The sequence below is a fragment of the Pseudorasbora parva genome, chromosome 1 (assembly GCF_024679245.1).
Source record: "Pseudorasbora parva isolate DD20220531a chromosome 1, ASM2467924v1, whole genome shotgun sequence".
Lineage (NCBI taxonomy): Eukaryota > Metazoa > Chordata > Actinopteri > Cypriniformes > Gobionidae > Pseudorasbora > Pseudorasbora parva.
Window position 1 is genome coordinate 60,249,570 of NC_090172.1, and position 27,708 is coordinate 60,277,277.

Below are 27,708 nucleotides of genomic sequence, written 5' to 3' on the forward strand. Positions count from 1 at the left end.
ATTTCAAAGCAGAGGTTTGTTTATTTGGTTGCATTAAGTAGTACATTAAAACCACAATACATCAATATCAAAAATTACTTTTTAATTTAGAATTCTTCCCAAAAGTATTAATGCATGCACATGCGGTATATATTTTATGTAGTTTCATCATAAAGATACAAACAACTAAAAGTATATTATTTTGACAACAAGAAAATAAGATTTTCATCTAACAAATAGTAAAATTACAACAACAACCAAAACAAAAAAACATTTCACCACTGTATTTTAATTTTGTATGTTGTTCATTGCATATATAATTTATTTTTCTTTCACCTAGTTAAACTGTATTTCACCTTTTAAATGATTAACCCATATTCCCATTCCCAAGTATTTAATGGAACCATTTCCAAGTAATCAATAGCTTTATTAGTGGCAGTCATGCATTGAGGTGACAGTCATTTTACCAATTTTGTAGACTGAGTGTGAGAGTGCTGCTAAAATGCTGAACCTACTGTTGTGAAAGAGTAATTGTTTATTTGATGCTGAAAGACTCTTTTAAACTGTTCTCTGCTTGTTGCTTTGTGATAGATTTCCACATCAAGGGTATATCAGCAGGGCGAGCCTTGTACTCTTTAGCAAACTTATCGTTGAACCGGGCCATCACATATTTCCAGTAATCTGAGGCCTGTATGCTGGCATCTGCTGGGATGTGCCAGTCAGGAAAGATTTCTCTGTATCTTTTGTAAGGATGATACACGTAATTAGTGTAGAAACACTTAAACTGTGCTTCACTGTGGACATTTGTCGAGCAGATATCTGTCACTAATTTTTCATTGTTTTCAAATCTGTATCGACCGAGTCCCTGCGGTCTGTGAACTGAAGCACAGTGATCAGTATGAGCTTCTCCACCAGCCTCACATGGAGCTTTGCAGAATGGACACTGTTTCCCACATCCAAACACTCTCTTGAAGAGCTCATCCTGGGGTTTAATCTTGAGCTTGCGGAGTTTGGCATATATGTCGACTCTCTTCAGTTGTTCCTTCAGTGTCTGTTCCATCTCCTCTACAGATATGTTCAGCCAGTCAGCAAATGGCTCTTGAGATGCATTGTTTAGGACCATCACTGTTTCTAGAGCATCTTTGGGAATTATTAGCTTCTGTTCAAGCTTCCTGCAAATGCAGTGTATGAATCCTTTGATGCCATCTTCATGTGTCTCATTCTGTGCCATTTTGACAGCTTCTAGTATCTCTTTGGTGATTCCTCTAAGGTGACCTTCCTCCAACTCAAACTCTTCATGTCCGTTTGAAAACTGTTTGGTGATTTGATCTAATATCCAGCCCTTAACGAAGCCTTCATAGGAGCTGATGTATTTTACATACTGTTCAAACTTATCTTCATTCACAAGTTCCTTTAGGAGTGAGTACTGGAAAAACGCACGAGTGCTGAACTGAAATGCATTTTTTCCCTGAAGCATTTTGTCAACGATGTCTGGACCCAAGGAGCTGTAGATGAATGTCTCAACTGCAGGCATCAAGCAAAGTTTAGTGAATTCTTCTGCCTTTCTCTGACACTGGTCACGATCATGGAACAGGTCCTTGAAATCATTGCGATATTTGTCTTTGAACTGATTAAGGCATCTGCGTGGGTCATTCTCCTTGATGAAACATTCGTGCATGTCTTGGAATGTTCTTGCAGAAAACCCACAAATGTACAATTTCAGGGACAGTTCAAATTCCTCTGAAATCCCTATGCTCTTGTTGGACATTATTCTGTCATCAATTATGTGAAGGATCTCCTGAATGTAGGTGTCATGGTAATCTGAATGGTTTGCAGTCGTGTCCAGGACGAACTGGTAACATGTCTGAATGATATTATCTGCTAACTTTTGTAGGTCCTCTGCAGAGTTGTCATTGAACACACGTTTAAACCACCTTTTGAACCAGAATTCTTTAGTGATTTTGAACTCCCCTGTTCCACAATGCACCAGTTTTACTTTCACTAATTGCTCTGCAACAGAACTGCCTTTCTGTTTCATGTTTTCTCTGAGTTGCCTGAAAACACAATCATATATATCTCTTCTCTTCAATCCAGCAAATGACAGCTCATTTATGGTATCTTGCCATATTTGTTTAAAAAATCCATCAAGCTCTTTGTCAGTCGTTTGTGCATCACTCTTTGAGTTGTTGTTTTTGCGTAACTCCTCCAGTAGACCCAGCACTTTTTTCTCCATTGTATCAGTGAATGTTTTCTTGATGTTGTCCAGATTATTCATTCCCCTCCTAATGTCCACTGTTGCCTCAAGCTGCATCAGCAAAGAGCTCTCAATTTCCCTCCTGAGACATTTTACGCTGTTCACGAAGTCTTCTTTGTACTTTTCCACAAGGTAGACATGACCCTCTGTTTGTTCAAAGTACTTGGAAAGGTTTTCCATTGTGGTCTTTTCCAAGGTGTCAAGCCTTGTGACAGCTTCTTGCTTTAGTTTGCATAAAAGATCTTTCAGGTCTGATTTGTCTGATTTCAGTTTGAACGTCTCGAAATTTGACACTCTGGTTTCAGCTTGAGTTGACCAAGAGTGCATATGCTTCTTGAAAGACCATTCCCATTTGTGGAATTCTGTGCACAGTCGCATGTATGCATCAGCCACCAAGCTATTCCTGAAGCTAAATATGAAGTTTTCAAACTTGACTGCATTCCACAAGCTTTTTGTCCACTCCAAAAACTCTGTTATGTTGTTTCCAGATGTTTTGTTTTTGCATTTTCCAATGACATCAATCATGTTCTTTTTAAGGTCATAGACGGCCTCGGAGTAGCCAGCGTTCACTGGTGCCATTGGAGGATTTCCATGCCAGAGCCCAGGGATATACCAGTTGCATGTCTCTGGATCGTACTCCATCACATCAGTGAACATTTTATACTCCTCCTTATTCTCCATTTTGGCTGCCGCTTCTGTCATCTCATTCAGTTGCTCCAGCAGAAGCTTTCGGTCTCTCATGTTCTTGTCATGGGCTGATACATCAGCAACATTTTGGTGGACAAATTGACACTTGGGCTTTTTACCTACTTCCTTCATTCTGATGAAAGCATGGACTACGATCTGCAAAATATCTTTCATCTCTGTGGAATTCTCCATTGCGATGTTGATGATTGTGATATCACTCAATCCAACCACAAGTGTAGCTAATTCATTGTCATGTTCATGACTATCATCTAGTTTTGCCAGTTCAGGTGATTTCAGACCTTCAGTGTCAATTATCATTAAATAATCACAGCCAAGTTTTTTCTTGATGTCCTCTGTGACTTTGATCAGCTGCATAAAAGCTCCTCTAGTGCATCTTCCACTGCTGACTGCAAACTGAACTCCAAACATGGTGTTTAGCAAAGTGGACTTCCCTGTGCTCTGGACTCCTAAAACCGTGACCACCATGATTTTATTGTTGGGCTGCACCAAAGAGTTCAGATACAGAAGCACATCCTTAACCCATCTGAGAGGAATATTTGATGCATCTCCATCAACCAGTTCCAGAGGGAAGCCATCCAACATCAGCTCGGCACATAGCCGGGGTAAGTGTAGCATTTGTTGACGGGATTGTAAGTTTTCTGGAAGCAACACTGCGGCTTCGTAGAGTTGGCCCATTTCACGCAGGAAGTGCTCTATTCCTAAAGAACTGTTAGAGATCTGTTGGTCGAGCTGTGCGATTTCCTCTTTGTTTTCTGAAAATTTTTGACACTTTTCCTTGTATTGCTCACGGAGGCTAGAGAGGCTTTTTCGGGAGAGATTGTCAAGGTTCATCCGCATCCACTTTAAGAAGTAGGACCTCTCCTGGCTCGAACTTGATAGGGCACTAATAAACCAGGACATTGCCTCTGAAATGTCATGTTTACTTTGTTGTTTTCTGAGTTCAGTCTTCTTAATCTGTAGATCACTCTTGTACGTCTCTATATTTTGATCACCAGCTTTCCGGAGTCTGCATTCCTCTTTTTCCAGTTTTGCTAAATCTTTCCAGATTTGACCTTGAAGGGGAAGCTGATCTTCCTTGAACTCCAGTGTTTCCTGTATATTTTTTGTTAAGACATCTGCATTATTTTTTGCTTTCTGACATTCTTGAATGTCTTCATCAACTTGAATTCCGAGTTCATGTGCCATAGTGTCCATTCTCTCCAGACATGCTTTTTTGGGATGATTATTAATTATGTAATTTACTACAGAATGCAGATTTTTGACAAAATTTGCATCGTTTTGATTGGTCTTCAGAATTATGTTGTTCTTCTTCAAACTCATTTCAGATGCGGTCTTTTTCAGCTGCTCCAAATTAAATGCTTTGCTTTGCACATTGCCCACTAAGAAAAACTGTGCTTTAGCATGTTGGTTGGTGAGTAACTTGTAGTTTGTGTCCAGATTGTCAAAGAACACAAAAACTGCAGTGGAAGTCTGGCATAAGAAGGAGTACTGTGTTTCAAAGGTCCTGATGTCACCTCTCAAGTTTGCAAAAGCCACGGGTTCAGGAAAAACATCAATGTTTTTGTTTCCACATGGTAAATACCAGCCCATCTCCACCAGTCCATTTGATATCCTTCTTGGGACGTCTCCACAGTCCATGTCATGATGTACAAAAGTGTCATGATATTGTTGGGGGTTGCTGAGCAATTTGTTTAAGATCTGAGATTTTGAAATGCTGCACTCACCAAGTCTAACAAAGGACACCAAGGGGAGATCAGAGTGAACTATTCTGTCCTCCACAAAACCTCTGTGGTCTGACAAAGAATGAGGTCTAAATTTTTTCACAATATCTCTCATGGCCCAAAGCATGTATATGCACTGTTGCGTGTCACACTTTGGAAGCAGCAAAGGAACCGAGAACTGACACATTGACATTTTTGAGACCATTTCCTGTTGGAGGAAACCATCTGCACAAAGAAAGAGGGCAGTCACTATGTCTAAAGGGTTTACACTGCTGTTCTGATCGTTCAGAAAATCTAAAGTGTCATTGTAAAAATCTAAGCTTTGCAAATCCTCATTCTCATCTGATGAATATTTGACACTTCTTGCAGTCACATTCACCATCATCAGTTTCTTCAGGAACAGCCAAGGCAAAGATGATAGAGACTGGGCTGGCTCATCTGTCACTGACCTCGAGTCAATCTGTAGCACATCGCTGAGTGAGAGTTTGTTTGGGTAGTACTGCTCCAACCCCAAATCATGGAAAAGGCTCTGGATGTTTGTTTCTATTGAAAAACAAAAAAAACAATCATCAATATTTTCTAATTTCACAATTTTATCAATGTATAAAAATAAAATTAGGCTATATTATACTTACTGGTTTGAGTAAATGTGACTGCTTCTTTGCTTTTGTTGCCATTTGAAAGCACTTTTGTAATGTGAAAAGAGTACTTCATTCCAGGACTTAGGTCACAGAAAACCACCGTTCTTAATTTTGTTATCTCTTCCTGAATGATTCCTCCATTCTGGCTGCAAACAACATGAAATGTGTTCTCCTCACAGCCAGATGCATCCCAAGTAAGAGTAGCTGATGATGTGCTCACACTCTCAACCTTGAAGTTTTCAGGCGGGACTGGCCCTGAAATCATGAAAATATTTACAGTATGTTGTTAGTTCTTTTTCAGTAATTTTTTAAGACACATTGTCATACAATTCTAGGTTCATACTGCATGGATAGACAGAAAGAGAATTACTGGTGCATGCAGTCACTTCAACTCCCACACTCTGTTCTCCATTGTCTGATATTGAAGCAAGGGTGAAAGTGTATTCAGTCCCTGGACATAGATCTTCCACCTCTATGGCTGTGTCATTTGTGATAGTAGAGGTCTTTGTATCTGTGATATCAAAGTAGGTCAGCTCAAATGTAGATATATTGTCTGGGCTGTCCCAAGCAAGAGTAACAGAACTGGTTCCAATAAGCTGCACTGCAATTTCACTTGGTGCAGGAACATCTGTGGAAACAAGAAGCATACATTTTTAACTTTTGGAAAGAGTTTTAAAAAGTACTGTTAGTAGTGATTGGTTTATTGTTATAAATATGCATTCACTTATGCCCAAACAGTATCTCTGGATGTCAGATGACAAGGGATTTTTTTTATTTGTAATAACGTGCACTGATGCATTATGCACAATAAGACCACAAATGAGTATTAAGAAAGAAAATGTTACAGTTACTAATGTAAACTCGGTTCCTGTGAGATTGATTGGAACAAGACATTGTGTCAGAAGGTGACACTATAGGGAAAGTCCCTTTCTTCAAAATACTGAAGTCTGATTGAATCATGTCAGTGTAACTACACCAACAAATGGCATCTCAGCGCGCCTAAATGGTGGGCCTAACTGCCTATATAAGCCGTCACTAAGTGCAATTTCGTCAGAATCTTTAGACTGAGGAAAACAGGCAAGCAAACACTATCAGTGCAAACATTATATCAGTGCAAAAAGGTATTCTGCGGAGCGATTCGCGCAAATGAGGCGGCACAAATGGCGTGATTCGCGTGAATGACGTGGCAAGGATCATGCGAGTTGAGCGTTTTGAACGTGTGTATTCGCGCCGCATTAATGTCACGTCACAGACAAGGGAAAAGGGTGCGAGGACTCAAGTGCAGAAAATGATATTTATTTATAACAAATAAAACATAAACTCAAAACAACAACCCACAAGGGGGAAAAACACATAATAGAATAATATAAATACAAACTTAAACAAACCAACAGAATCACGGGGAGGACTGAAGACGCAGACATTACACAAGGATCCAACACAGACTGACAAACACAAGGAGCTTATAAGGGGAAGAAATCAAGAGGGAACAGGTGGGAGAAATCAACACTAATCAGATAACAAGGGGGAGGGATCAGACAATGACAGGAGCACATGCAAGACATGACTAAACCCACATGTGCACACAAGACAGGACAGGCATGTGACATTACCTCCTCCTTAAGGAGCGGCTACCAGACGCTCCACTAGGGACGGGCGGGACAGACCATGGCGGGACGGGAGGGACAGACCAGGGCGGGGCGGGAGGGACAGACCAGGGGGGCACGGGAGGGACAGACCAGGGCGGGACGGGAGGGACAGACCAGGGGGGCACGGGAGGGACAGACCAGGGGGGCCCGGGAGGGACAGGGGAAACAAACAAGGAAGGAACAGACAAGGGAGGGGACAACAAGGGAAACATGAGGAAAACAAAAACTTCAGGAGAGCATGGTGGCCCACAAAGTTCAGACACCCAGGGAGGCACGGTCAGAGCAGGGTGCCAGTTTTGCGCGGGCAGGGCAGGGTGCCGGGGCGGCGCAGTCAGAGCAGGACGCCTCAGCGGCGCAGGGAGAGCAGGACGCCTCAGCGGCGCACGGAGAGCAGGACGCCCCAGCGGCGCACGGAGAGCAGGACGCCCCAGCGGCGCACGGAGAGCAGGACGCCCCAGCGGCACGGAGAGAGCAGGACGCCTGGGAGGCGCGGTGAGAGCTGGACGCCTGGGAGGCGCGGTGAGAGCTGGACGCCTGGGAGGCGCGGTGAGAGCTGGACGCCTGGGAGGCGCGGTGAGAGCTGGACGCCTGGGAGGCGCGGTGAGAGCTGGACGCCTGGGAGGCGCGGTGAGAGCTGGACGCCTGGGAGGCGCGGTGAGAGCTGGACGCCTGGGAGGCGCGGTGAGAGCTGGACGCCTGGGAGGCATCTCCTGCCCAGCAGCGTCCACCGGAACAGAGTTCACCGGCATAGGGACAACCGGAACTGGGACCACCGGAACACGAACCACAGGGACCACCGGAACACGATCCACTGGCACAGGGACCACCGGAACACGATCCACCGGCACAGGGACACCCAGAACACGATCCGCCAGCATTGGGACCACTGGAACACGATCCGCCGGCACTGGGACCACCGGAATACGATCCGCCAGCATTGGGACCACTGGAACACGATCCGCCGGCACTGGGACCACCGGAATACGATCCGCCAGCATTGGGACCACTGGAACACGATCCGCCGGCACTGGGACCACCGGCATACGATCCGCCGGCACTGGGACCACCGGCACAGGGACCACCGGCACAGGGACCACCGGCACAGGGACCACTGGAACTGGGACCACCCGAAAAGGCACGGAGGGAGACTTCCTTCTCCTCCTCCGTTTCAGGACCACTGGAACACGATCCGCCGGTACTGGGACCACCGGCTTACGATCCGCCGGAATCGGGACCACCGGCACAGGGACCAACGGCACAGGGACCACCGGAAAAGGCACGGAGGGAGACTTCCTTCTCCTCCTCCGTTTCAGGACCACTGGAACACGATCCGCCAGTACTGGGACCACCGGAATACGATCCGCCGGAATCGGGACCACCGGAACACGATCCGCCGGTACTGGGACCATGGAAGGACTGGGGCCCAGGCGGTCAATGAATTCCCAGAATCCCAGACTTCCCATACTATCCATTACCTCCGGACAGAGGGGCATGTCGAGGCAGAGATTAAAAGTCTCCTTCCACTCTGCCTCATTGAGTCTAAAATGGTCCACCTCCATGAGGAACCTGCCTGCGAACTGTTGCACATCCGTCCCCTGTTGACGGATGTACCGGGAGTTCAGGTAACGCATCACCCGCAGGTTCTTCTCCCACTCCATAGGAGGATACAGGGAGAAAAACAAAAACGAAAACAACAAAAAAAATACAAGTCCTGCTGAGTCCTCAAGTGGTTGGATCCTTCTGTCACGTCACAGACAAGGGAAAAGGGTGCGAGGACTCAAGTGCAGAAAATGATATTTATTTATAACAAATAAAACATAAACTCAAAACAACAACCCACAAGGGGGAAAAACACATAATAGAATAATATAAATACAAACTTAAACAAACCAACAGAATCACGGGGAGGACTGAAGACGCAGACATTACACAAGGATCCAACACAGACTGACAAACACAAGGAGCTTATAAGGGGAAGAAATCAAGAGGGAACAGGTGGGAGAAATCAACACTAATCAGATAACAAGGGGGAGGGATCAGACAATGACAGGAGCACATGCAAGACATGACTAAACCCACATGTGCACACAAGACAGGACAGGCATGTGACAATTAACCAATGAGGAGCCTGCTTATTGCTGTCACGTGGTGAAGTGATGGATGGGAAACTCAGAGGCCAGAGTAATTTAAAAATACTACTGTTATTGTGTCACAAAATGTTTTTCAGGCGAGAATGTAGTTGTTTAAAGCTCAAATATGTGGTTAATTTATTAAGAGAGCTCCTGTTTGAAAATTTTATCTGCCGTTTTCGGAGGTGTAAGACCCAGGAGTTCAGCAGAGCTCAGCGCTCATCAACCCCGGTAAGAGCAGCCTTAACTCGGCTAGTCCTTCTGCCGACAGCCGCTGCCTGGCAGAAGCCCCTCCCATGATGCAAATTCACATCTGTTGTGTAGTCAATGTCACACGCGAATGAAGCGAATTTCTCACGCAAATCAAGCGAATGTATTCAAAATGTTCACGTGTCCAACTTTGCGCGATTTATTCGCATCATTCGCGTGCGGTGTGAACGCAGCATAAGGCAGCACTGGACAATGGCAGTAATGTTACTGGCATTGGTGCTTGGTGTAAAGAAAAAAAATTGTGTGTGAGTGTGATGCACCTAAACATAATTTGGTGGTGTCCAGTACACAATACTCTAACCCTAAAGCAGCCAGGATCTTGCAGGGACATCCAGGTTATAGAATGTGGTAAACATAGAGGGCAATGACAAACCAACTGCTGCGCAGATGTTACTAATAAACACCCGTCTTGACCAAGCCTAGGAGGAGGCCATTTCCCTTGTGGAGTTGGCCTTCACTTTAATAGGGACAGTCTTTGTGTTGTCACCGGAAAATCTTTGGTGTGGCCTCTCACTCATTGAAAAGCTGCTCTGAGAGCCAGAAGTTTCTAGAGAGCTCTGTATATACTCTAAGGGCTCGAACTCTAAACAGAGTGGAGGGAACTTTAGGCACAGAGTCTTGTCTCGGCTTAAGGGTGACTTTACAGTCATTCAGCCCAAACTTGAGGCAGGATGCATTAACACCTACAGGTTTCCAACTTGCTTAACCAAGGCAAGAGCCAGCAGTAAAGTGGTTTTAAGCAAGTCGGCTGACTGCAGCATTTTGAATGGAGGGCCTCGAAGGGCCCTCAGGATGGTGGACAGGTCCCATACCTGAGCAATATGAGGGGTTCAGCCATTGGGCTCATCTAAGGAACTGAACGACTAGTTTGTTCCTACTTACTGACTGGCATGCGATGGGGACATGGTATGCTGAAATAGCTGGCACATAAACTTTGGACATGGACTGGGTCCACCCACTGTGCAGCTGCTGTTGCAGAAAGGAAAGAATTGACATCACAATTTACAGGGCCACGATTCCAGATGGCGCATTGCTTGCTTCATCGAGGAGCCACATGTGAAGGCTCTAGCTGAGGGTGCCAGATGTAGCTGCCCGCTTTGGAGAGGAGGTCCCTCCGCAGTGGAAGTAGACCATGGTGTTGCTGTCAGCAGTTACACCATCCTTGGGAACCAAGACTGGTCCTTGCAGAGCAGGGTCACCTGGAGAATGACTGTATGTCTTCTCTGATCAAGGCATTCGGGTGCACTTAAGAGGAAAATATTGCTCCATCAAGAAAATATTAGACACGAGTGATCTGCAAGGCAAATGGTTCCACTTCCACCTTCCCACAGACACTCCAGATGCACCCTGGTTCAGCCTGCCCAGCACATGTACAGTACTGCCCTCACCAACCAAAGGTTGTGCTGTGCCCACAGGAGGAGGAGTCTCATCAGTCTGTTCAGAGGATACTGCCATTGTAACCCCTGCTGTTCGAACCACCCGCTCAAAGCAGGACTTGAACCCGGGTCCACTGGCATGAGAGTCGGCCACAAGAAGGCTAAAGGCTGTAATCTCTAGTGTCAGTCGCTAGAGCGTCTCTTGAGGACAGAGGAGTGAGGTTTACTTGCACAATGACTACTAGCTGGCCTACATTACACCATCAGCACCAGCATCCTTTGCGATGTCTTGAGCGGAAAAAGATTTGAATGATTCCACAGGTCCCTTAATTTTCAGAAAGTGCTCCAGCCAGGGGTCCACATTTCGGCAGAGTTGAATACAGCACCCAGGAAACAATTAGCATTTTGAACAGCTGTCTCATGAGGGTGCAGTTCAGCAGACTCAGATAAAGGATAGACCTACTGGTTCGCAGCACATGCTTCTCAATGTCTTGAACAGTAGACAGGACAACGTCCCTGAAGTGAGCAGCCTCATTTGACATGTTCATTGAAGTTCAGAACCCACTCCTGGTATGGCTTCCCATGCATGAGTGAGTGAGTGAGTGGCAGCTCGCCACACGGAGGTGGAAGAGGAGAAAAGCCCATTTGTTGAAGGTGTTTGTTTTTAATATTTGATCTGCTGCAACAGTGATGAACAGATTTTTTGCAGACACACTCAGTGGGTCAACACCAGCATGAGTAACAAACATACCGTCTCCACCGCCTGGAACTGAATAGAGGCATGAAAGATGAACAAACAGGAGCTTAGGGAGTGGCCTGACCAAAGCGGAAAGGGGCTTACTCTTCGAGAAAGGTCCAGCTGCGGCTTTGGCGTTCCCGTCATGAAACGAACGCCCATTGGGCATTCCTGGTAGCGTCTCATCGACCAATCGCAATGAGTTTCTCAAGGAACATGGGTATGATGTCATATGCGTGTTTTTTTTCCCCCAAACCAGTTCAGCGGAAATGCCCTCCAACCGATTCTTAACATTTAATTTGGCCATGTCAATCACAATAACGATTGCCTACACCCAACCCTGATCCCTAAACCTACCCATCACAAGAAACATTCTGCATTTTTACATTTTCAAAAAAACATCATATAGTACGTTTATAAATCCATTTACATTGTGGGGACACATACAGACACGCACACACACACACAAAATTAATTTCGGCGTGGACATACACGCGGAATCACACACACACATATTGGTTTGTTTCGGTGGAGACATACATGCGGATAACTCAAAATGCGTACAGATAACACACCACTTGGCTTTAGAAAGTGACGTGTATGTTTACGCAAACTCATGATGTCATGTTGCAAGATGCTAGATCTTATTTTGAAGCTTCTGTTTGAGAAAAACGAACTAGCGAATGTTGAACATATTAATCCGGATGTTGACAGCTAGCAGTTCAGCAGAAGAAGGGAAGAAGAAGAAGTTCCAGTCTGCGAAAACGGAAACCCCCACCAGCACGATAACGCCCATTTGTGGCTGCAGTTGGATGATTTTGGACTCGTCAGAAAGACTGCTTGGGCTGCTGATCAGGATCCAACACTGCCCGGCTGCGCTTAACACTCCAAGAGTGCTTGGACTCCTGGCTCTGCTTTAGGCTGGGCCTGAGCAGGTGCAGGCATTGTCTTGACGCACTGCTGGATTGTCGAGGACCTGGAGCGATTATAAAATGTAACGACTCCTGAGTCACGGTAAAGCGTTCGGCAAAGCCGTCCACAGCCGAGCCAAAAAGGCCCATCTGGGAGACCAGGAAGTCAAGGAGAGCTGTCTTGCCACTGTCCTAATCTAATCTCCATTAGGTTGAGCCAAAGAAAGCGGGCTGCTCATCCCCCCTCTGTTCCACACCATCAACAAAGTGAGGGTGGACAAAACTGATGAGTGGATGTGATTCAAATAGGAGGCACCCCATGACTTCTGGAAACTGAGTTTCTGGCGGCACCCTGGCTCCAGGAACTGCTAACCAAGGCAATTAAATGAGGGCTCGACTAGAGCTGACCAATCCGAACCTGGCTCCTCAATGGCCTTAGACAGGACTCAGATGAGCTTGGAGTCCAGTCCGGGCCAGGAATCGCATGGCTCGCTCTGCAATAGGGTGGTGGAATCCTCCACAGATTTTGATCTCTTCCATATCTAAAGCAGCCAGGGACATGGCATCATTGCCAGGCTCTTCAAGCGGCAAGCAAGTAGGGATCTTCTTCTGTGGTCAGCGAGAAAATGATCTTCATTTTGAAGGAGATTCAGATGAAATGGCACTCATCTGCGCACCCATTTGGGTGCTCTGATGCACCATTTGTCAGTGTAGTTGCAATTTTTGGAGAAAGGGCCTCCACGCCATCTGCTATCTGACACAATGTCAAGTGAACCATTATCAAAAGTAACAGGGTCATTTTAATTTTAGTCAGAAAGTAACTTTATTGTTGTTACCTTGTAACTTGGAAGCATCTTCCTTTTGATATGACTCAACAGCACATGCTCCTGAAGTAAGTGTTTGTTGTTCATCTTCAAGGTATTCACTGGCATCTTCAAATTCCTTAATTTGACAGTTTTATAATATTAGTGACATGCAAACTCAAGTAGAAAGATCAAATAAATCGCCCTTGTGAAAAAAATTACAATTGGCACTTACTTCATTCTCACTGTGGCAGTCCATTTTAACTGCTTGTGAGTTGATTGAGACTCCTAAAAAAAATAGTTGCAGTTTTAATTACATAATAAGTAGGCTATAAATGATTCAGCAATTCTTAAAGTTGACCCTAACGAAACAAAAATATATTGCAGTATATTGGAAAAATTTTTGACCCTAACGAAACAAAAATATATTGCAGTATATTGGAAAATATCATGTAATACATTAGGCAATATATTCACATATATGGGATTTAATATTTATATTCTCCAATATATTCCAATATATGAAAGCGGCAATCATTTGTATATTTTGCAATATATTACAGGAATACATAATATATTGTTTAATACCATCAATATATTATTCCATGTATTTACAATATATTATAATATATTTCAAGTAATATATTGGTAAATATATTTTCTTTCATAGGGGGAGTGATTAAAATGGTGGCTTCATTTCAAGTTTATATTGTCCCACTGTATTTTGGATTTAAAGCTTTCATTTTAAAGATCCGGTAAGGTACAAAGGGGCTAAAGGCACACTGAGGTAAAAGGCAAATTTGACTTTATTCTCTTTTAAACCACTAGATGGCACAACAAAATCAACTCAGCACTTTTCTTAACCACTTTAGATTATGATTGTGCAAAGATGCAAAGATGAGCAACAGCTTTTCAATAAGAGAAGAATATGTAAAAGTATGGTATTTGGGTAAAAGGGCCCTGCTGTTGAGGCAAAAGACAAATTAATTAACATAATTATAAACATTGGCTGATTTTCCATTTGTTGACATGACGTGGTTAAATTCAGATGGTAAATATCATATATCATATTGAGTGTCAACCTTATATAGATAATAATCTATAAAATAATTCTAATTATTATAATAATATAGATAGATAATTACTATATTTATAGTCAAAAAATCATATTTAAAACTCAAATTTTATCTTTAGTGTGTAATGTTGCTGCTTAAGCATAAAAAATATCTGCAAAGTTAGCTTGAAGCTCAAAGTCCACTTCAAAAGGAGATATATTATTTTGCACAATATACATTTCAAGAACTTCAACGGACAGCTCGTTTGGACTATTGTTTTTTTTTTCTTTTTTTTTTCTTTCTGGATCTTACAAAGTTATGATTTTACTCATTTAAATAATCTCCACCCACAGAATTTGCAAAAATGGGGTGAGGCATCGAGCTCAGTCGATGTGTTGTCACTGTTTTTCTTGTCCTAAGGTGGATGAACTTGGAGTGGTTAAAATTCATTTTTAACTCTGTTGAAAATAATCAGATCATTATAACCCCAACATTTGTCTGTGCTGCACATTTTATGGATGAAAAATGGAAAAAAGGCTTCCAGCACCTAAAAGAGTACAATGTAGACAACGCACAAAATCTCGCGTTTTTGAAAGTCGTAGCCGTTCCCCTTTTGTCAGGAAAGTCTGTTGTTTATGAATCACAACTTGTAAGAAAGTCATATTCTTAGGAGTGGTGTTTTCTATTAACAGATCCAATTATAAGTTTTATGTAGTAGCTATGATGTAAGCAAAGTGCAAAGCTTCTTCTCTGCTAGCCCACTAATTAACATTACAGTATTGATGTAGTGTTTACTGTAGATTTTGTAAGCTCTTGCACTCCTTAGGAAAATTATCCATGATTTTGTGATCAATTACTGTTTGTATTGGGATAGTTTTTCATATTAATGACAGTATATTTATTGAATTTAATTATTTTATTTATCAAAATAAACAGAACATACTTTTCTTAATTATTTTTTTAGAATTTTAGAAAAAACACATTTTGCAAAAGGGATTGTTTTGAGCAGGTATTAATTTAGACATTATTAAAAACATAGTATTTGTATCAATACTTTGTGCCTTTTGCCATCCATTGCTGAGCTTTTTACTCAATGCCATGTGTGGGGTAAAAGGCCAACTTTGCCACCTCACACATTTATAAGCTTTTTAAACAAAACCTTTTTGTGATTTATTTTCACACCAAATCTGTTGCTCCATTAGTATTCAATAAAAACTTTTCTGCAATCACACACATGCAGAAAGGCAAGGACAGGTAAGGTTCGGACGTTACTCAAGCAAAGTTTACTGCAGGTGTATATATATGTGTGTTATATAACGGTGACCAGACAAGGAGCGAGTGAACAAGAGGAACTTAAATACAAACACAGATGACTAAATGAACGAAGGGCGCAGGTGATACAGATGATGATTAATGCTGCCTTCATGTGCTATCGGAAGTTTCCTACTTCCCACTTCAGAAGTCGTGATTACAAGCCTGTTGTTTTCAGGTGCTTTGTTGTCGGAAAGAATGGAGGACGCCAGGTTTATACTTTTGTGCATCTTTGGAAAATGGTATTTTAACACTATAACCATTTCAGTCAATTCCCGGTCCCAGAAATTCATATCACTGGCAAACATAGCAGCACAACACGAAAGCATATTGTTTATAATCACATTTACAATAAAGGCATAATGTAGACAATAAAGGCTGCTTAAAGACTAAAATGGCAATAGTTTTCAGCCATACATGATCCTATTGTATAGCTACTTTTACCACACTATCTAGATAGTCAGCTTGCTAACTATTCTGGAATGATGGTCAACTAGATGCGATTTTCGATGTGTTTAAAATACATATAGATAAAAAGCCCAATTTTCTTTATTTATAGTTTTTATTGACAAAACACACTATTCCACACCCTGCCCAATGCTGTGCTTCAAACAAACATGCCAGTTTAAGATTGAGATAGAGTTAGGCCTTAGTTTAATTGGAACATTTAATAGGCTTCTATAAACATTGTGAGCAAAAACCATTACTGGTATGACTCTTGAGACAAAACAACTCCACAGGAGGAGGTGGCGGGCGAGTTGGAGCAAACGACGGGAGCATAGACCACCCTGACGGTTGATGTACACAACGGCCGTGGTGCTGTCCGTACGGACCAGTACATGCTTGCCACGTAGTGGCCCTTTGAGGCGGCGGAGTGCTAAGTGTACTGCCAGTAACTCGAGGCAATTGATATGCCAATGCAATTGCGGCCCCGTCCACAGACCTGCAACTGCATGCCCGTTGTACGTGGTCCCCCAGCCCTTGGCGGAGGCATCCGTGTACAGCACAGCATGTTCACACTTGTTCTAAGGGCACTCCGGCCCGGAGAAACGAAGTACGGGGTGAAGGTTTGGCGGCAGTAAGGAGTCACTGGGACCTGGTACTGTCCGCTCTGCCACGCCCACCTCGGGACTTGGCCATTGAGCCAGCGTTGAAGTAGTCTCATATGAAGCAATCCGAGTGGCGTTACCGCGGCTGCAGATGTCATATGCCCCAGGAGCCTCTGAAAGAATTTCAGTGGGACAGCTGTCCTGCCCTTGATCGAATTCAAGCAGTTCAACACTGCCCAGCTGGCATTCAACTGACATTAAACGTTTAAATGTAGTTGAAATAATGTCAGTTTATGAAAAAACATTGTTTCAACGTCAAAACAACGTTGAACACCAAATAGTTGAATTGATGTTGTTAACTCACTAAGAATTCAACATAGAAATATCAACAAGTTTTGAGTTGTACGTCAAATCAACATTATTTTTACAACCATGACTTTTAAAAATTTTGTTGAAATATCTTAGTAGAAAAATAACGTTGGAACAACGTCCAAACAATGCTGATCAATTAACTGTTGAAAAAGAGTTGATACATGAATAATGATACAACGTTGAAATATCAACTCTGAATTAAACGTTTGTTGAGCACTTTCTACATCTTATGGCTTACTTTGACAGCAAGTCCGATTGATCATTTTGGTTAGTCATTCCATACAAGAACAATATATGCAGTGGTGGCTGGTGAAAATATTATATGTGGGGCTGTTTGTGTGGGGGTCTGGGGATATACATTTCCCCCATACAATTTTAAATTTTGTAGATGTGATTTCCTGCATTCTGGTGCATTTTAATTTTTATATATTAAGTTGTATATATTAAGTTAATTTTTATATTAAGTGGTCTCTTAATTTTTCTTCCAGAGCTATATATATATCCTACACAGCTCTGGAAAAAAAATTAAAAGACCGCTTAAAATTAAAAAAATATCACACAAACATACACACACACACACACACACACACACACACACACACACACACACACACACACACACACACACACACACACACACACACATATATATATATATCCACACAACACCTGCTTGCGCGTGCGCGAAGTGGGTCTGTGTCGTCATCGTCAGCCTCGCAGGTTCTGACCTGGACCGATTCGACTGAATTTGGGCATAACAGCTCAGACGGTAAGCAAAGTTTTTGAAGTCACATTTTATAACTAGAAAATTCCTAAATAAATGTTGAGTGTGCCTGACTCTGGTCCATATACGTATTGTGTTAATTAATTATGTGTTTATATGGGCAGACTAACGTAGTTTAACCGCGAACCGGAGTTAGTGCTAGCTAACCGTCAAACGCCGTTCTTATCTGTGTGTATGTGTAGACGTATGGGCAGACTAGTTTAACCGCGAACCGCCGTTAAGTGTAACGTTACGGGCAGACTAGTTTAACCGCGAACTGCCGTTAGTCCGTCGTTCCACCGGCGTGTATGTGTGTACGCTCCATGAAGCTAACGTTATACATATTAGATCAGTTTGAATGTTTTTGTCTTGTACTACCGTTACCCAATCAGGGAGAGGCATAAGAATATCTATACATCTTTAGCACGTCACATTCTTCTTTCTTCTTTTTTCCAGAGATTTGGACCTGAAAGTCTCCTTTAACGTTAAGTTGTCCCCATACCTAACCCAACCATCTATTTGAATCTGAAAGTAACTAACCCTTAACTTTTTTTTGTTACATTTTTGTAAAATTTAAATACAGGTTTATGTGGAAGACTTTTTATATATAAAATGTATATAATAATTTCTGATCAAATTATTGCATTTATGTTTGAATGATTCGTTTTTGACTTGAAACAGTTGCATATTAAACTTAAATTTAGCTTATCCTTCCTATTTTGTTGGTTTTGGGGGGCGTGTTAGAGTGGGATTTTGTAGGTGGTCCTCAGAAAAAATTTTGGAAGATAAAGTGGTCCTTGGGCTGAAAAAGTTTGAGAAACACTGTGTTAAATTGATAGTAAAGGAGATTTATATTATTTGAAAATATGTTTTTATTTTGAATAAATGCAGTTCTTTTAAACCTTTTATTCATCAAATATATTAAGCAGCAGAACTGTTTCCAACACTCATAATAAATCAGAATATTAGAATGATTGCTGAAGGATCATGTGACAGTGAAGGAATGATACTGAAAATTTAGCTTTTCACAGAAATAAATTGTAATTTAACATATAATAAATTGAAAACCAAATATTTAAATTGTAATAAGATCATAATATTACATTTTTTTCTGTATTTTTGATCAAATAAATGCAGGCTTGATGAGCAGAAGAAACTTCTTTCAAAAACATTACACATAGTAATGTGTCCAAACATATATATATATATATATATATATATATATATATATATATATATATATATATATATATATATATATATATATATATATATATATATATAAATTAGGGATGCACCGAAATGAAATTCTTGGCCGAAGCCGAAACCGAATAATAATGAAATGCTTGGCCGAAGACCGAAGGCCGAATACCGAACGCGGTGTTTCGCATTTTTTCCATTTATTTGGCAATTTTTTTTTACCATTATAATAATTAAATAGTAAAAATTTGCTTTTTACTATTTTGTGTTGCTTTTCAGAGAAATAAATCAAATAACAAAAATACAATTTCAAAATATTTATTTAACACTGAATTTTTTTTAACATTCCAGCAGATATTAAACAAACTAAGCACAACATAACTTAAAATAAATAATTAGTAAAATAAAAAATATATTTTTATTTGGCCATCTTAGAAGCCCCCCTTCTTGAATAGCCTATGTTAGGCCTATAACTGACTGCTGAAAGAATGTAACTCTGTATGTCTACAACAACTAATGTGCATTGAATAGTGCAAAAAATGTGGATGAACCCACAACAAATAAATAACTGTCTTAGACATAAGCCTACTTAGCCTACTTCTTCAGGAAAAGTGGCAGGTTCTTCTTTATGAAAAGTAGCTTCTCTGCTTTCTCACATGAAAGTCGGTTCCTCTTCTCATCGATGACATGAGCACTAAATTTCAGCACTAAACAGTGCTTCCACACTGCTGACATGTTTGCTGCATAAAGCACGCATCTCTTACTCTACGTGGGTTACTTTTTGATCGCGTCATTAAAAACGTCATTGTTCGGCCAAAATTATTCGGCCTTTTTACTTATTCGGCCGAATGCCGAAAGTGCTTTTTTTGGCTATTTTCGGCCGAATAATTTCGGTTGCCGAATATTCGGTGCATCCCTAATATAAATACTCCATTCTGGGCTCTAGACTAACTTCTCTACCTGCAGCAAGGGTTACTACCAACTGCCTTTTGTTGCTCGCTCAAGCACATGATTATCAATGACTTTGCATGTTGATCAATACTAATTTATATACTTTGATCATTGGCAATGCCACAAAAGTTGATATTTGCTAAATATTTTAATTTGAGAGAGTAGTGTTTGCTAATACTGATCTGTTTTTCTCATCAGATGCGGTCTTGAGCTTAAAGCCAATGAAAGTAGACGAATACATGGCCAAAGACTTGAAATATGCACCTGAGAGGACTGGTGGCGGTAGCAGAAAGAAGTAACAAGAAAGGAAGACTTAACCAGCTGTGTTTAATGTTGCCCAATGTTTGGGCCGTTTTTTTTAAAGGTTAAAAAAAGCTAGTTCACCCAAAAATGAAAATTCTGTCATTTACTCCTCACCCTAATGTCGTTCCAGACCCGTAAGACCTCCATCTTCAGAACACAGTTTAAGATATTTTATATTTACTCCGAGCTTTCTGTCCCTCCATTGAAAATGTATGTACGGTATACTGTCCATGTCCAGAAGGACCAGAAAGATAATAACATCATCAAAGTAGTCCATATGTGACATCAGTGGGTTGGATAGAATTTTTGCAATGAAAGCAATGAAAATACATTTTGGTCCAAAAATAACAACAACATAAAAAGTGACAGTATACCGTACATACATTTTCAATGAAGGGACAGAAAGCTCTTGGACTAAATATAAAATACCTTAAACTGTGTTCCGAAGATGAACGAAGGTCTTACGGGTGTGGAGCGACAAGGCGAGTCGTTTAAAGGGTTAGTTCACCCAAAAATGAAATTGATGTCATTAACTCCTCCCCCTAATGTTGTTCCACACCCGTAAGACCTCCGTTCATCTTCACACACAGTTTAAGATATTTTATATTTTAGTCCCAGAGCATAATGCAGTATGCACACTATACTGTCCATGTCTAGAAAGGGAATAAAAACATCATCAAAGTAGTCCATATGTGACATCAGTGGGTTAATTAGAGTCTCTTGAAGCATCCAAAATACATTTTGGTCCAAAAATAACAAAAACTACGATTTTATTCAGCATTGGCTTCTCTTCTGCGTTTGTTTTCAAACCTCAAATAAAGATTCAAACAGCCATGAATCAATGATTCGGATCGCCACAATGCTCTGGGACTAAAATATAAAATATCTTAAACTGTGTTCTGAAGAGGAAGGGAGGTCTTACGGGTCTGGAATGACATTGGGGTGAGTCATTAATGACCTCAATTTCACTTTTGGGTGAACTAACCCTTTAATGACAGAATTTTTGGGTAAAGTAAAAGTTTGACATGTGTACAATTGATGTGAAAGGTTGGCACAATTGCAGCTATGTAATAAAGCATGTTTCCTACGTCAGTGAAATGTCTTTATTAATCTTCTTCCTGGTCTTCCTTTGACCAATTGGCTTCTTCCAAGCTGACTGTGCGTGTTTGCAAACTTAGTGTTTATGTATCCATTTCAAGGTGTTTGGTGTTACTGTTGAACACATCAATACTTCAGTGAAAACAGTTTAACAAAAACTATGTTGAAAAGCAGGACTTTATAGTGACGTTGAAATTTCAACGTTGATTGGATTTGCAAAATCTAAACTTAAATCAATGTTGGCAAATTCACCTATGTTGAGAAACATGACGTCGGAATGACGTTGCCATTTCAACGTTGATTAGATTTGCAAAATCTAAACTAAAATCAATATTGTTTCAATGTTGGCAAATTCACCTATGTTGAGAAACGTGACATTGAAAAGACGTTGCCATTTGAACGTTGATTAGATTTGCAAAATCTAAACTAAAATCAATATTGTTTCAATGTTGGCAAATTCACCTATGTTGAGAAACATGACGTTGGAATGACGTTGCCATTTCAACGTTGATTAGATTTGCAAAATCTAAACTAAAATCAATATTGTTTCAATGTTGGCAAATTCACCTATGTTGAGAAACATGACGTTGGAATGACGTTGCCATTTCAACGTTGATTAGATTTGCAAAATCTAAACAAAATTCAACGGTTATCCAACACTGGCACCTGACGTTGATTCAACAGTGGCTCAATGTTAAAATGCCAGCTGGGTGACTGGACTCGCTCCTCTGTGAAGCGCGCAGTCCGGTTGACCGAATCCAGCTCCATACCGAGGTAAGAGATCCTCTGTGTGGGACAGAGTTTGCTCTTCTCTCGGTTGACCCAAAGGCCCAACAGGCTGAGGTGACTGAGCACTATGTCCCTGTGTTCACACAACAGCCAATCGTCGAGGTAGCTGAGGATGCGAACGCCGCGTTCTCTGAGTGGAACAATGGCTGCCTTCGCGACCTTCGTAAAGAAGCAAGGCGACAGGGACAGCCCGAAGGGCAGGACCTTGTACTGATATGCCTTCCCCTCGAACGCAAAGCGTAGAAATGGTCTGTGTCGAGGGAGAATAGAGACATGGAAGTACGCGTCCTTCAGGTCGATCGCTACAAACCAATCCTGGGGACGGATGCATTCGAAAATGCGTTTCTGCATTAGCATCCTGAACGGGAGCTTGTGCAGGGCCCGGTTCAGGACACGCAGGTCCAGGATTGGCCGTAACCCACCCCCTTTGATGGGGCGTTTAGCTGTGGAACCATATTGGCTGGAGGAACCGGCTCGATCGCGTCCTTCGCCAGTAGGACCTCGATCTCTGACCTCAAGACATGAGCATCGCTGCTTCGCACGGAGGTGAAGAGAATACTCTTTTACTTGGGCGGCCGGCGAGCAAACTGAATCGCGTAGCCGAGTCTGATGGTACGGATAAGCCAGCGAGACGGCCTGGGAAGACCTAGCCAGGCCCCCAGGGACCGAGCAAGCGGGACCAACAGCACCACAGATGTGCCCGGGGTGGGGCAGTGAAGCAGAGTGCTCTGGCCCGACTCGGGAGGCCCGGAGGCTGCCCGAAGTGTTGCGTGAGCACTCCTGGTTTGGACAGAGGGTGGGTGAAAAGGCCCAGGGGCGTCCTCGAAGTCCACTCTGCTGTCCACTGCCTGGAGGCAGGGAAGTGGAGTACTCAGCCCCGACTCGGGAGGCCCGGAGGCGGCCCGGAGTGTTGACTGAGTACTCCAGAGAGAGGCAGCGTGTGGGGGAGAAGGCCTGGAGGCGTCCTCGAGACCCACACTGCTGCCCCCTGGCGAAGGGAGGTGAGGAAAGGAGTGACAAGGCCCGGAGAGCCAGCAGCAGAGATGTTATGCTACCAGTGGGGGCCCCCCCGGTCCTCCTCTGGGGGGTAGGGGAGGGATGCGGACATCATCTCCCTCAGAGCAGCTCCTCTTCTCCCTGAGCTGCCCGTCTCAGGGCCGCTTCCCCTTGCCGGCCGGCTTAGCGGGACCCTGGACGGGTTGGACGCCCCCCTTGAGCCTGGCACCCTGCTTCGCGGGTGGAGGCTGCTGCCTTGGCTTGGCAGGGGCAGAGGCATGTTTTTGATGGCCTCCGTCTTCTTCTTGGCCACCGAAAACTGCTGGGCAAAATCCTCAATGCTGTCGCCCGAAGAGGCCGGCCTGACAGACAGGGGCGTTTAGAAAGCAAACCTTGTCCAAATCACGCATGTCTGTCAGGTTCAGCCACAGGTGGCGTTCCCGGACCACTAATATGGACATCGCCCGACCCAGGGAGTGTACTGCGTCCGTCGCCGCACGCAGTTCCTACATAACGCCCTGGTCGGAACTCCCCTCGTGCAGCTCCATGAGCGCTTTGGCCTGGTGGACCTGCAGGAGCGCCATGGCATGCAAAGCTGATGCCGCTTCCCCGCAGGCTTTGTAAGCCTTGCCAGTTGCATCGCAACCGACCGCTTGACTGGAGGGATCCCCTCGTAGCCCTTAGCCGCACCACCATCGAGAGTAGTGAGGACGGAGGAGTCAGACCATCACAGGCGAGCACTATAGGGCGCCGCCCACGACTTTGTGAGCTCCTGATACACTTCCGGGAAGAATGGTACCGGGGCGGGGCGCTGAGAACCAGCACGGGCCATCCCGAGAAACCAGTCGTCCAACCGCGAAGGTTCGGGTGGAGGATTCATCGCCCGGGCAAGCATAGCCGTAAGCTCCGGGTCGGACTCGGGCAATGCTGTCACACCCGAAGGGGGCAACGCAGCCGAATCTTCATCCTCTGTGCCCATTAGCTCGTCCCACGATGCAGCGACCGACATCTCATTGTCCGCCAAGGCCCCGGAAGTGATGACTGGCACTCCACCCGGGAGGACAGCGCGCCCTTCCCGGAAACTCCACTGGCGCAGTGGAGGGGGAAGGGGCCAGAGGAGCCATCTGACCCGTCGGGTTTGCCCTGACCATCACCCTCAGGTTCCCACCAAGGTCATTAGCCAAAGTAGCAGCCCTCTGCTTTGCAACTGGAGGACCACTAGATCGGGGATGTGCAATGGCGCGCCACCTCTTTTGAGGTACTGGAGTCTGGATCGTAGCACTGCAATGGTCATATTCCCGCAGTGGGAACATGACTCATCCACGAATGCAGCCTCAGCGTGCTGAACGCCCAGACACGTGAGACAACGAACGCGCCCGTCAAGCGGAGACAGAAATCGCCTGCACCCAGAAACACACGGTTTGAATGACATCTTGAAAAAGACGCAGGGCCAAACCTTGTTGCTCTTTTGTGAATGGAAAACTGCTCTTTTAGCGTGCTGAAGCACTCAGGGAGATGACCGCGGCTACACACAGTCCGATCAGTGCAAGCCTGTGTGAGCTCTCAATGTATGTATGTGTAGACAAGACCCAGCGAACCAACAAGCTCTTTTGTGTTTGTTTGGGGAAAACGCCCACCGAACCAACAAGCTCTTTTGTGTTTGTATGGGGAAAACGCCCACCGAACCAACAAGCTCTTTTACTTTCACTTTGTAGTCGATCAATCGCTGATGCGCCATTTCACCAGCACTGGCAGTTTTCTCTCACGAGACTCGAAATTCACACTCTCCGTAGAAACAGCAATACAACTGTTCGGCTCTGAAGTAGAAAGCGCTGATCTACCATTCCACTTCCTATGTTGAAATGTTATTGGGCAGGCCCAGGCCCGGAGTGGCCATCGGGAGAATCGGGAGAATTCTCCGTGGGCCTCTCTGTCCGCTCATAAATTGGGCCGGTGGACTCGGCTGCTACATTTTTCTTTTCTCTTAATTTTCTCTGTATGTCTATATTTTTTAAAGGGAGGGTAAAACACTCAGTTTCAGTCAATCTCATGTCAATCTTGAGTACCTATAGAGTAGTATTGCATCCTTCATATCTCCGAAAAGTCTTTAGTTTTGTTATATTTATAAAAGAAATATAGGCTGTACCGTGTCTTTCCGGAAAAAACCGAGCGCCTGGAGGCGTATCGAGTGGGCGGAGCTAAAGAATGACGAATGCACATAAAAGTGGTGACGTCCTCAAGCGTGGAGAAGAAAACGCTACCCTAAATAAACCATGGCTATTTAACGTTATACATAGAACAACAATGGAGTAACCGTTAGCGTATTTGAATGACGAAGCACCCTTTGTGAGAACGCTAGGTTTATGTTTGGGTGGTTTTACAATAAACAAACTGACACCTATATTGGTCAGCTAAACAAATGTATTTAAAAACACACCATAGATCACATGCTCCATTGATAAATTAACTAACGTTATACACGATCGTATCGTTTACTGATGTTTAATTACGCGACGATAGCCAACAACAGACATTTGAAGCAGTTTTACTCACCGCCTGCTTCCAAAGCAGGACCGAACCTTTATCGCTGGGACCGCTCCGTCAAAAACACACTTCTTTGGTAACTGTTGATTTGGTTAAGTCCTGTTACAGCAGTGACTGTGGAGATCCACTTTTGCGACACGACTGAAGCGTGATGTTATGAAGCTTCCCGTCATTTCTGCGTTCAAATCGGTTCAAATGCAGCGCTGCCTTCCCGGAATGCTGTGCTGAAGCGTTGAAGTCGCTCGACGTCACCCATAGGAATAAAGTGGAGCGCGGCGCGACCATAGGGCGCGTTCGCGGATGAGTGGATCTGCACCTTGAGAGCAGTGTTTATGGGCGTGCATTTCTTCTCTCGCTCTAGTCACGCGCGCACACTCTACCGGGAGAAGAGCCCGTACGGCCCATACAAGGACCTTCCGCTCTGTCGACGTCAAGCCGACCCATACTCGAAAAAAAACTCTCCGAAACTTGTGAGAAACTGGAAGGAGTATTTTTGACACAGAAATATTCCATCAAACGTCCAACATTAGTTTTTGAAACTTTGTCTATGAAACATTTCACCCCCCCCCCCCCCCCTTTAAGTTACTTTGTGACTCATATAACAACACCGCTAATTACACTAGATTTGAATTTAAAGCAGCTGCATTATCATCAGAACATGCATTAAAAAGTGCCGCTTTTTGTTGTTAGAGCGTGCACGCTCTCTCTCTCGCTCTTTGAACTTTAGCGCGTCGCGTGTACTAGGGTCTTAGCATAGCCTCCCGGGCTGAAAATGGGTCCCACTCCGGCCCTGGACGGGGCTAAATTTGGCTGGCATCCAGGCTAGCCTACCAGTCCACTGTGGCATAAAGTCGCTGCACGTTGGTATTCACAAATTTCAGGACTGTCTCTAAAGTTACATACAACATTGGTATACTACACATTTCTTAGTTTAATAGTGTATCAACAGACAATGTAAAAGGTGTGCATCATTGCTCACATAGATGAACACTTTACAGTTGGTTTTGATCCCGCCATTACGTTCAAATGCTATTCAAGTAAGAAATGTGTAACTTACCAATTATGCAACTTTAGAGACAGTCCCTATTTTGTGAATATCGAACGTCTTCTTGTCTGTTTTTATTTATTTATTTATTTTTAAATAAAAAAACAGGCTTTAACTTTTAAAAATTATCAAAATATACATTTGTTCCGCACTGGAATTAAAAGCACGCCGTTGTTTCTCCTTTTTTAATTTTAGGTTTACCTCAGAAGCAGTTTGCGAGTTGTTGGTTGCTTGGTAACAGACCTGAGAGTTGATTTATTACCAAACTCGATTGAGCTGTTTAAGATTTCCTAACTACAGATAAGATGAGATTTTGTGCGATAGGATAAGAATCCTAAATCAAGTTAAGATTAGCTCTTTTCCAAAACTCTATAAATCCATTTTCAATAGTTTTCATGAAAAATGCTATTTTTTTACCTACACCCATAGGCTACATTTTGTTAAGATTCGATTTATCCTGTGAAAATGGTCTATTGGCTCAGTCTGAACATGTTAAACAAAAACTGCATCTTGCAGTAGGCTACATTTAAACAAGGAAATATAGCGACCAACGATTGATGGAGCAGAGAATAGTTCAGTACACAGCAAAATGGCATGACAAACTTTTTTTTTTTTTTGGCGTTCATTTGCTTCTGTATTACAAAATTGTGACAAATCCTAAAATAACTTATCATATCTTAAGATAAGACCAGATAGAACATTTCTGTACGCCCCATATCCGTAAAATATAAATAACTAAATAAAAACTGAACAAGAAATAAAATAAAGATAAAGCTAAAGAGATAAAGTTGACCTATAACAAATTATCAATGATTGGATGAATTAATGGATAAATCAATTCTAGGCTTTTGTCATTTGGGAACGAAGCCAGGATGAATTCACAACAACAAATAATAGTCAAATAAAGACGGTGATTTGCAGATGTTATCGATTAATACTTACAACTTATCCAAGTGATGGAAAACCTCAGCATTCCAAAGTCATATATCTCCAGATGGAAGCTGCTCTATAGAGTCACACCTGTGCTTGTATACCTGAAAAGTGAGTGACTCGAG

The 27,708-nt window shown here is 43.0% G+C and overlaps 1 protein-coding gene and 1 long non-coding RNA gene across 2 annotated transcripts; one reads left to right on the forward strand and one right to left on the reverse strand.

The window, feature by feature from the left end:
* Positions 1 to 102: 102 nt before the first annotated feature.
* Positions 103 to 27,658, reverse strand: si:dkey-85k7.12 (interferon-induced very large GTPase 1). Its single transcript, XM_067452030.1, has 6 exons — positions 27,596 to 27,658; positions 13,413 to 13,465; positions 13,211 to 13,316; positions 5,674 to 5,931; positions 5,298 to 5,558; positions 103 to 5,205 (listed from the first exon to the last, which is right to left on the reverse strand). Exons 2-6 carry the CDS (start codon positions 13,434 to 13,436, stop codon positions 515 to 517), a joined length of 5,340 nt encoding a protein of 1,779 aa, XP_067308131.1. The 5' UTR covers positions 13,437 to 13,465; positions 27,596 to 27,658; the 3' UTR covers positions 103 to 514.
* LOC137086879 (uncharacterized) lies at positions 17,647 to 21,492 on the forward strand. Its single transcript, XR_010907521.1, has 3 exons — positions 17,647 to 17,733; positions 18,184 to 18,258; positions 20,077 to 21,492. It is a non-coding gene; the product is annotated as an uncharacterized lncRNA (long non-coding RNA).
* Positions 27,659 to 27,708: the final 50 nt, after the last annotated feature.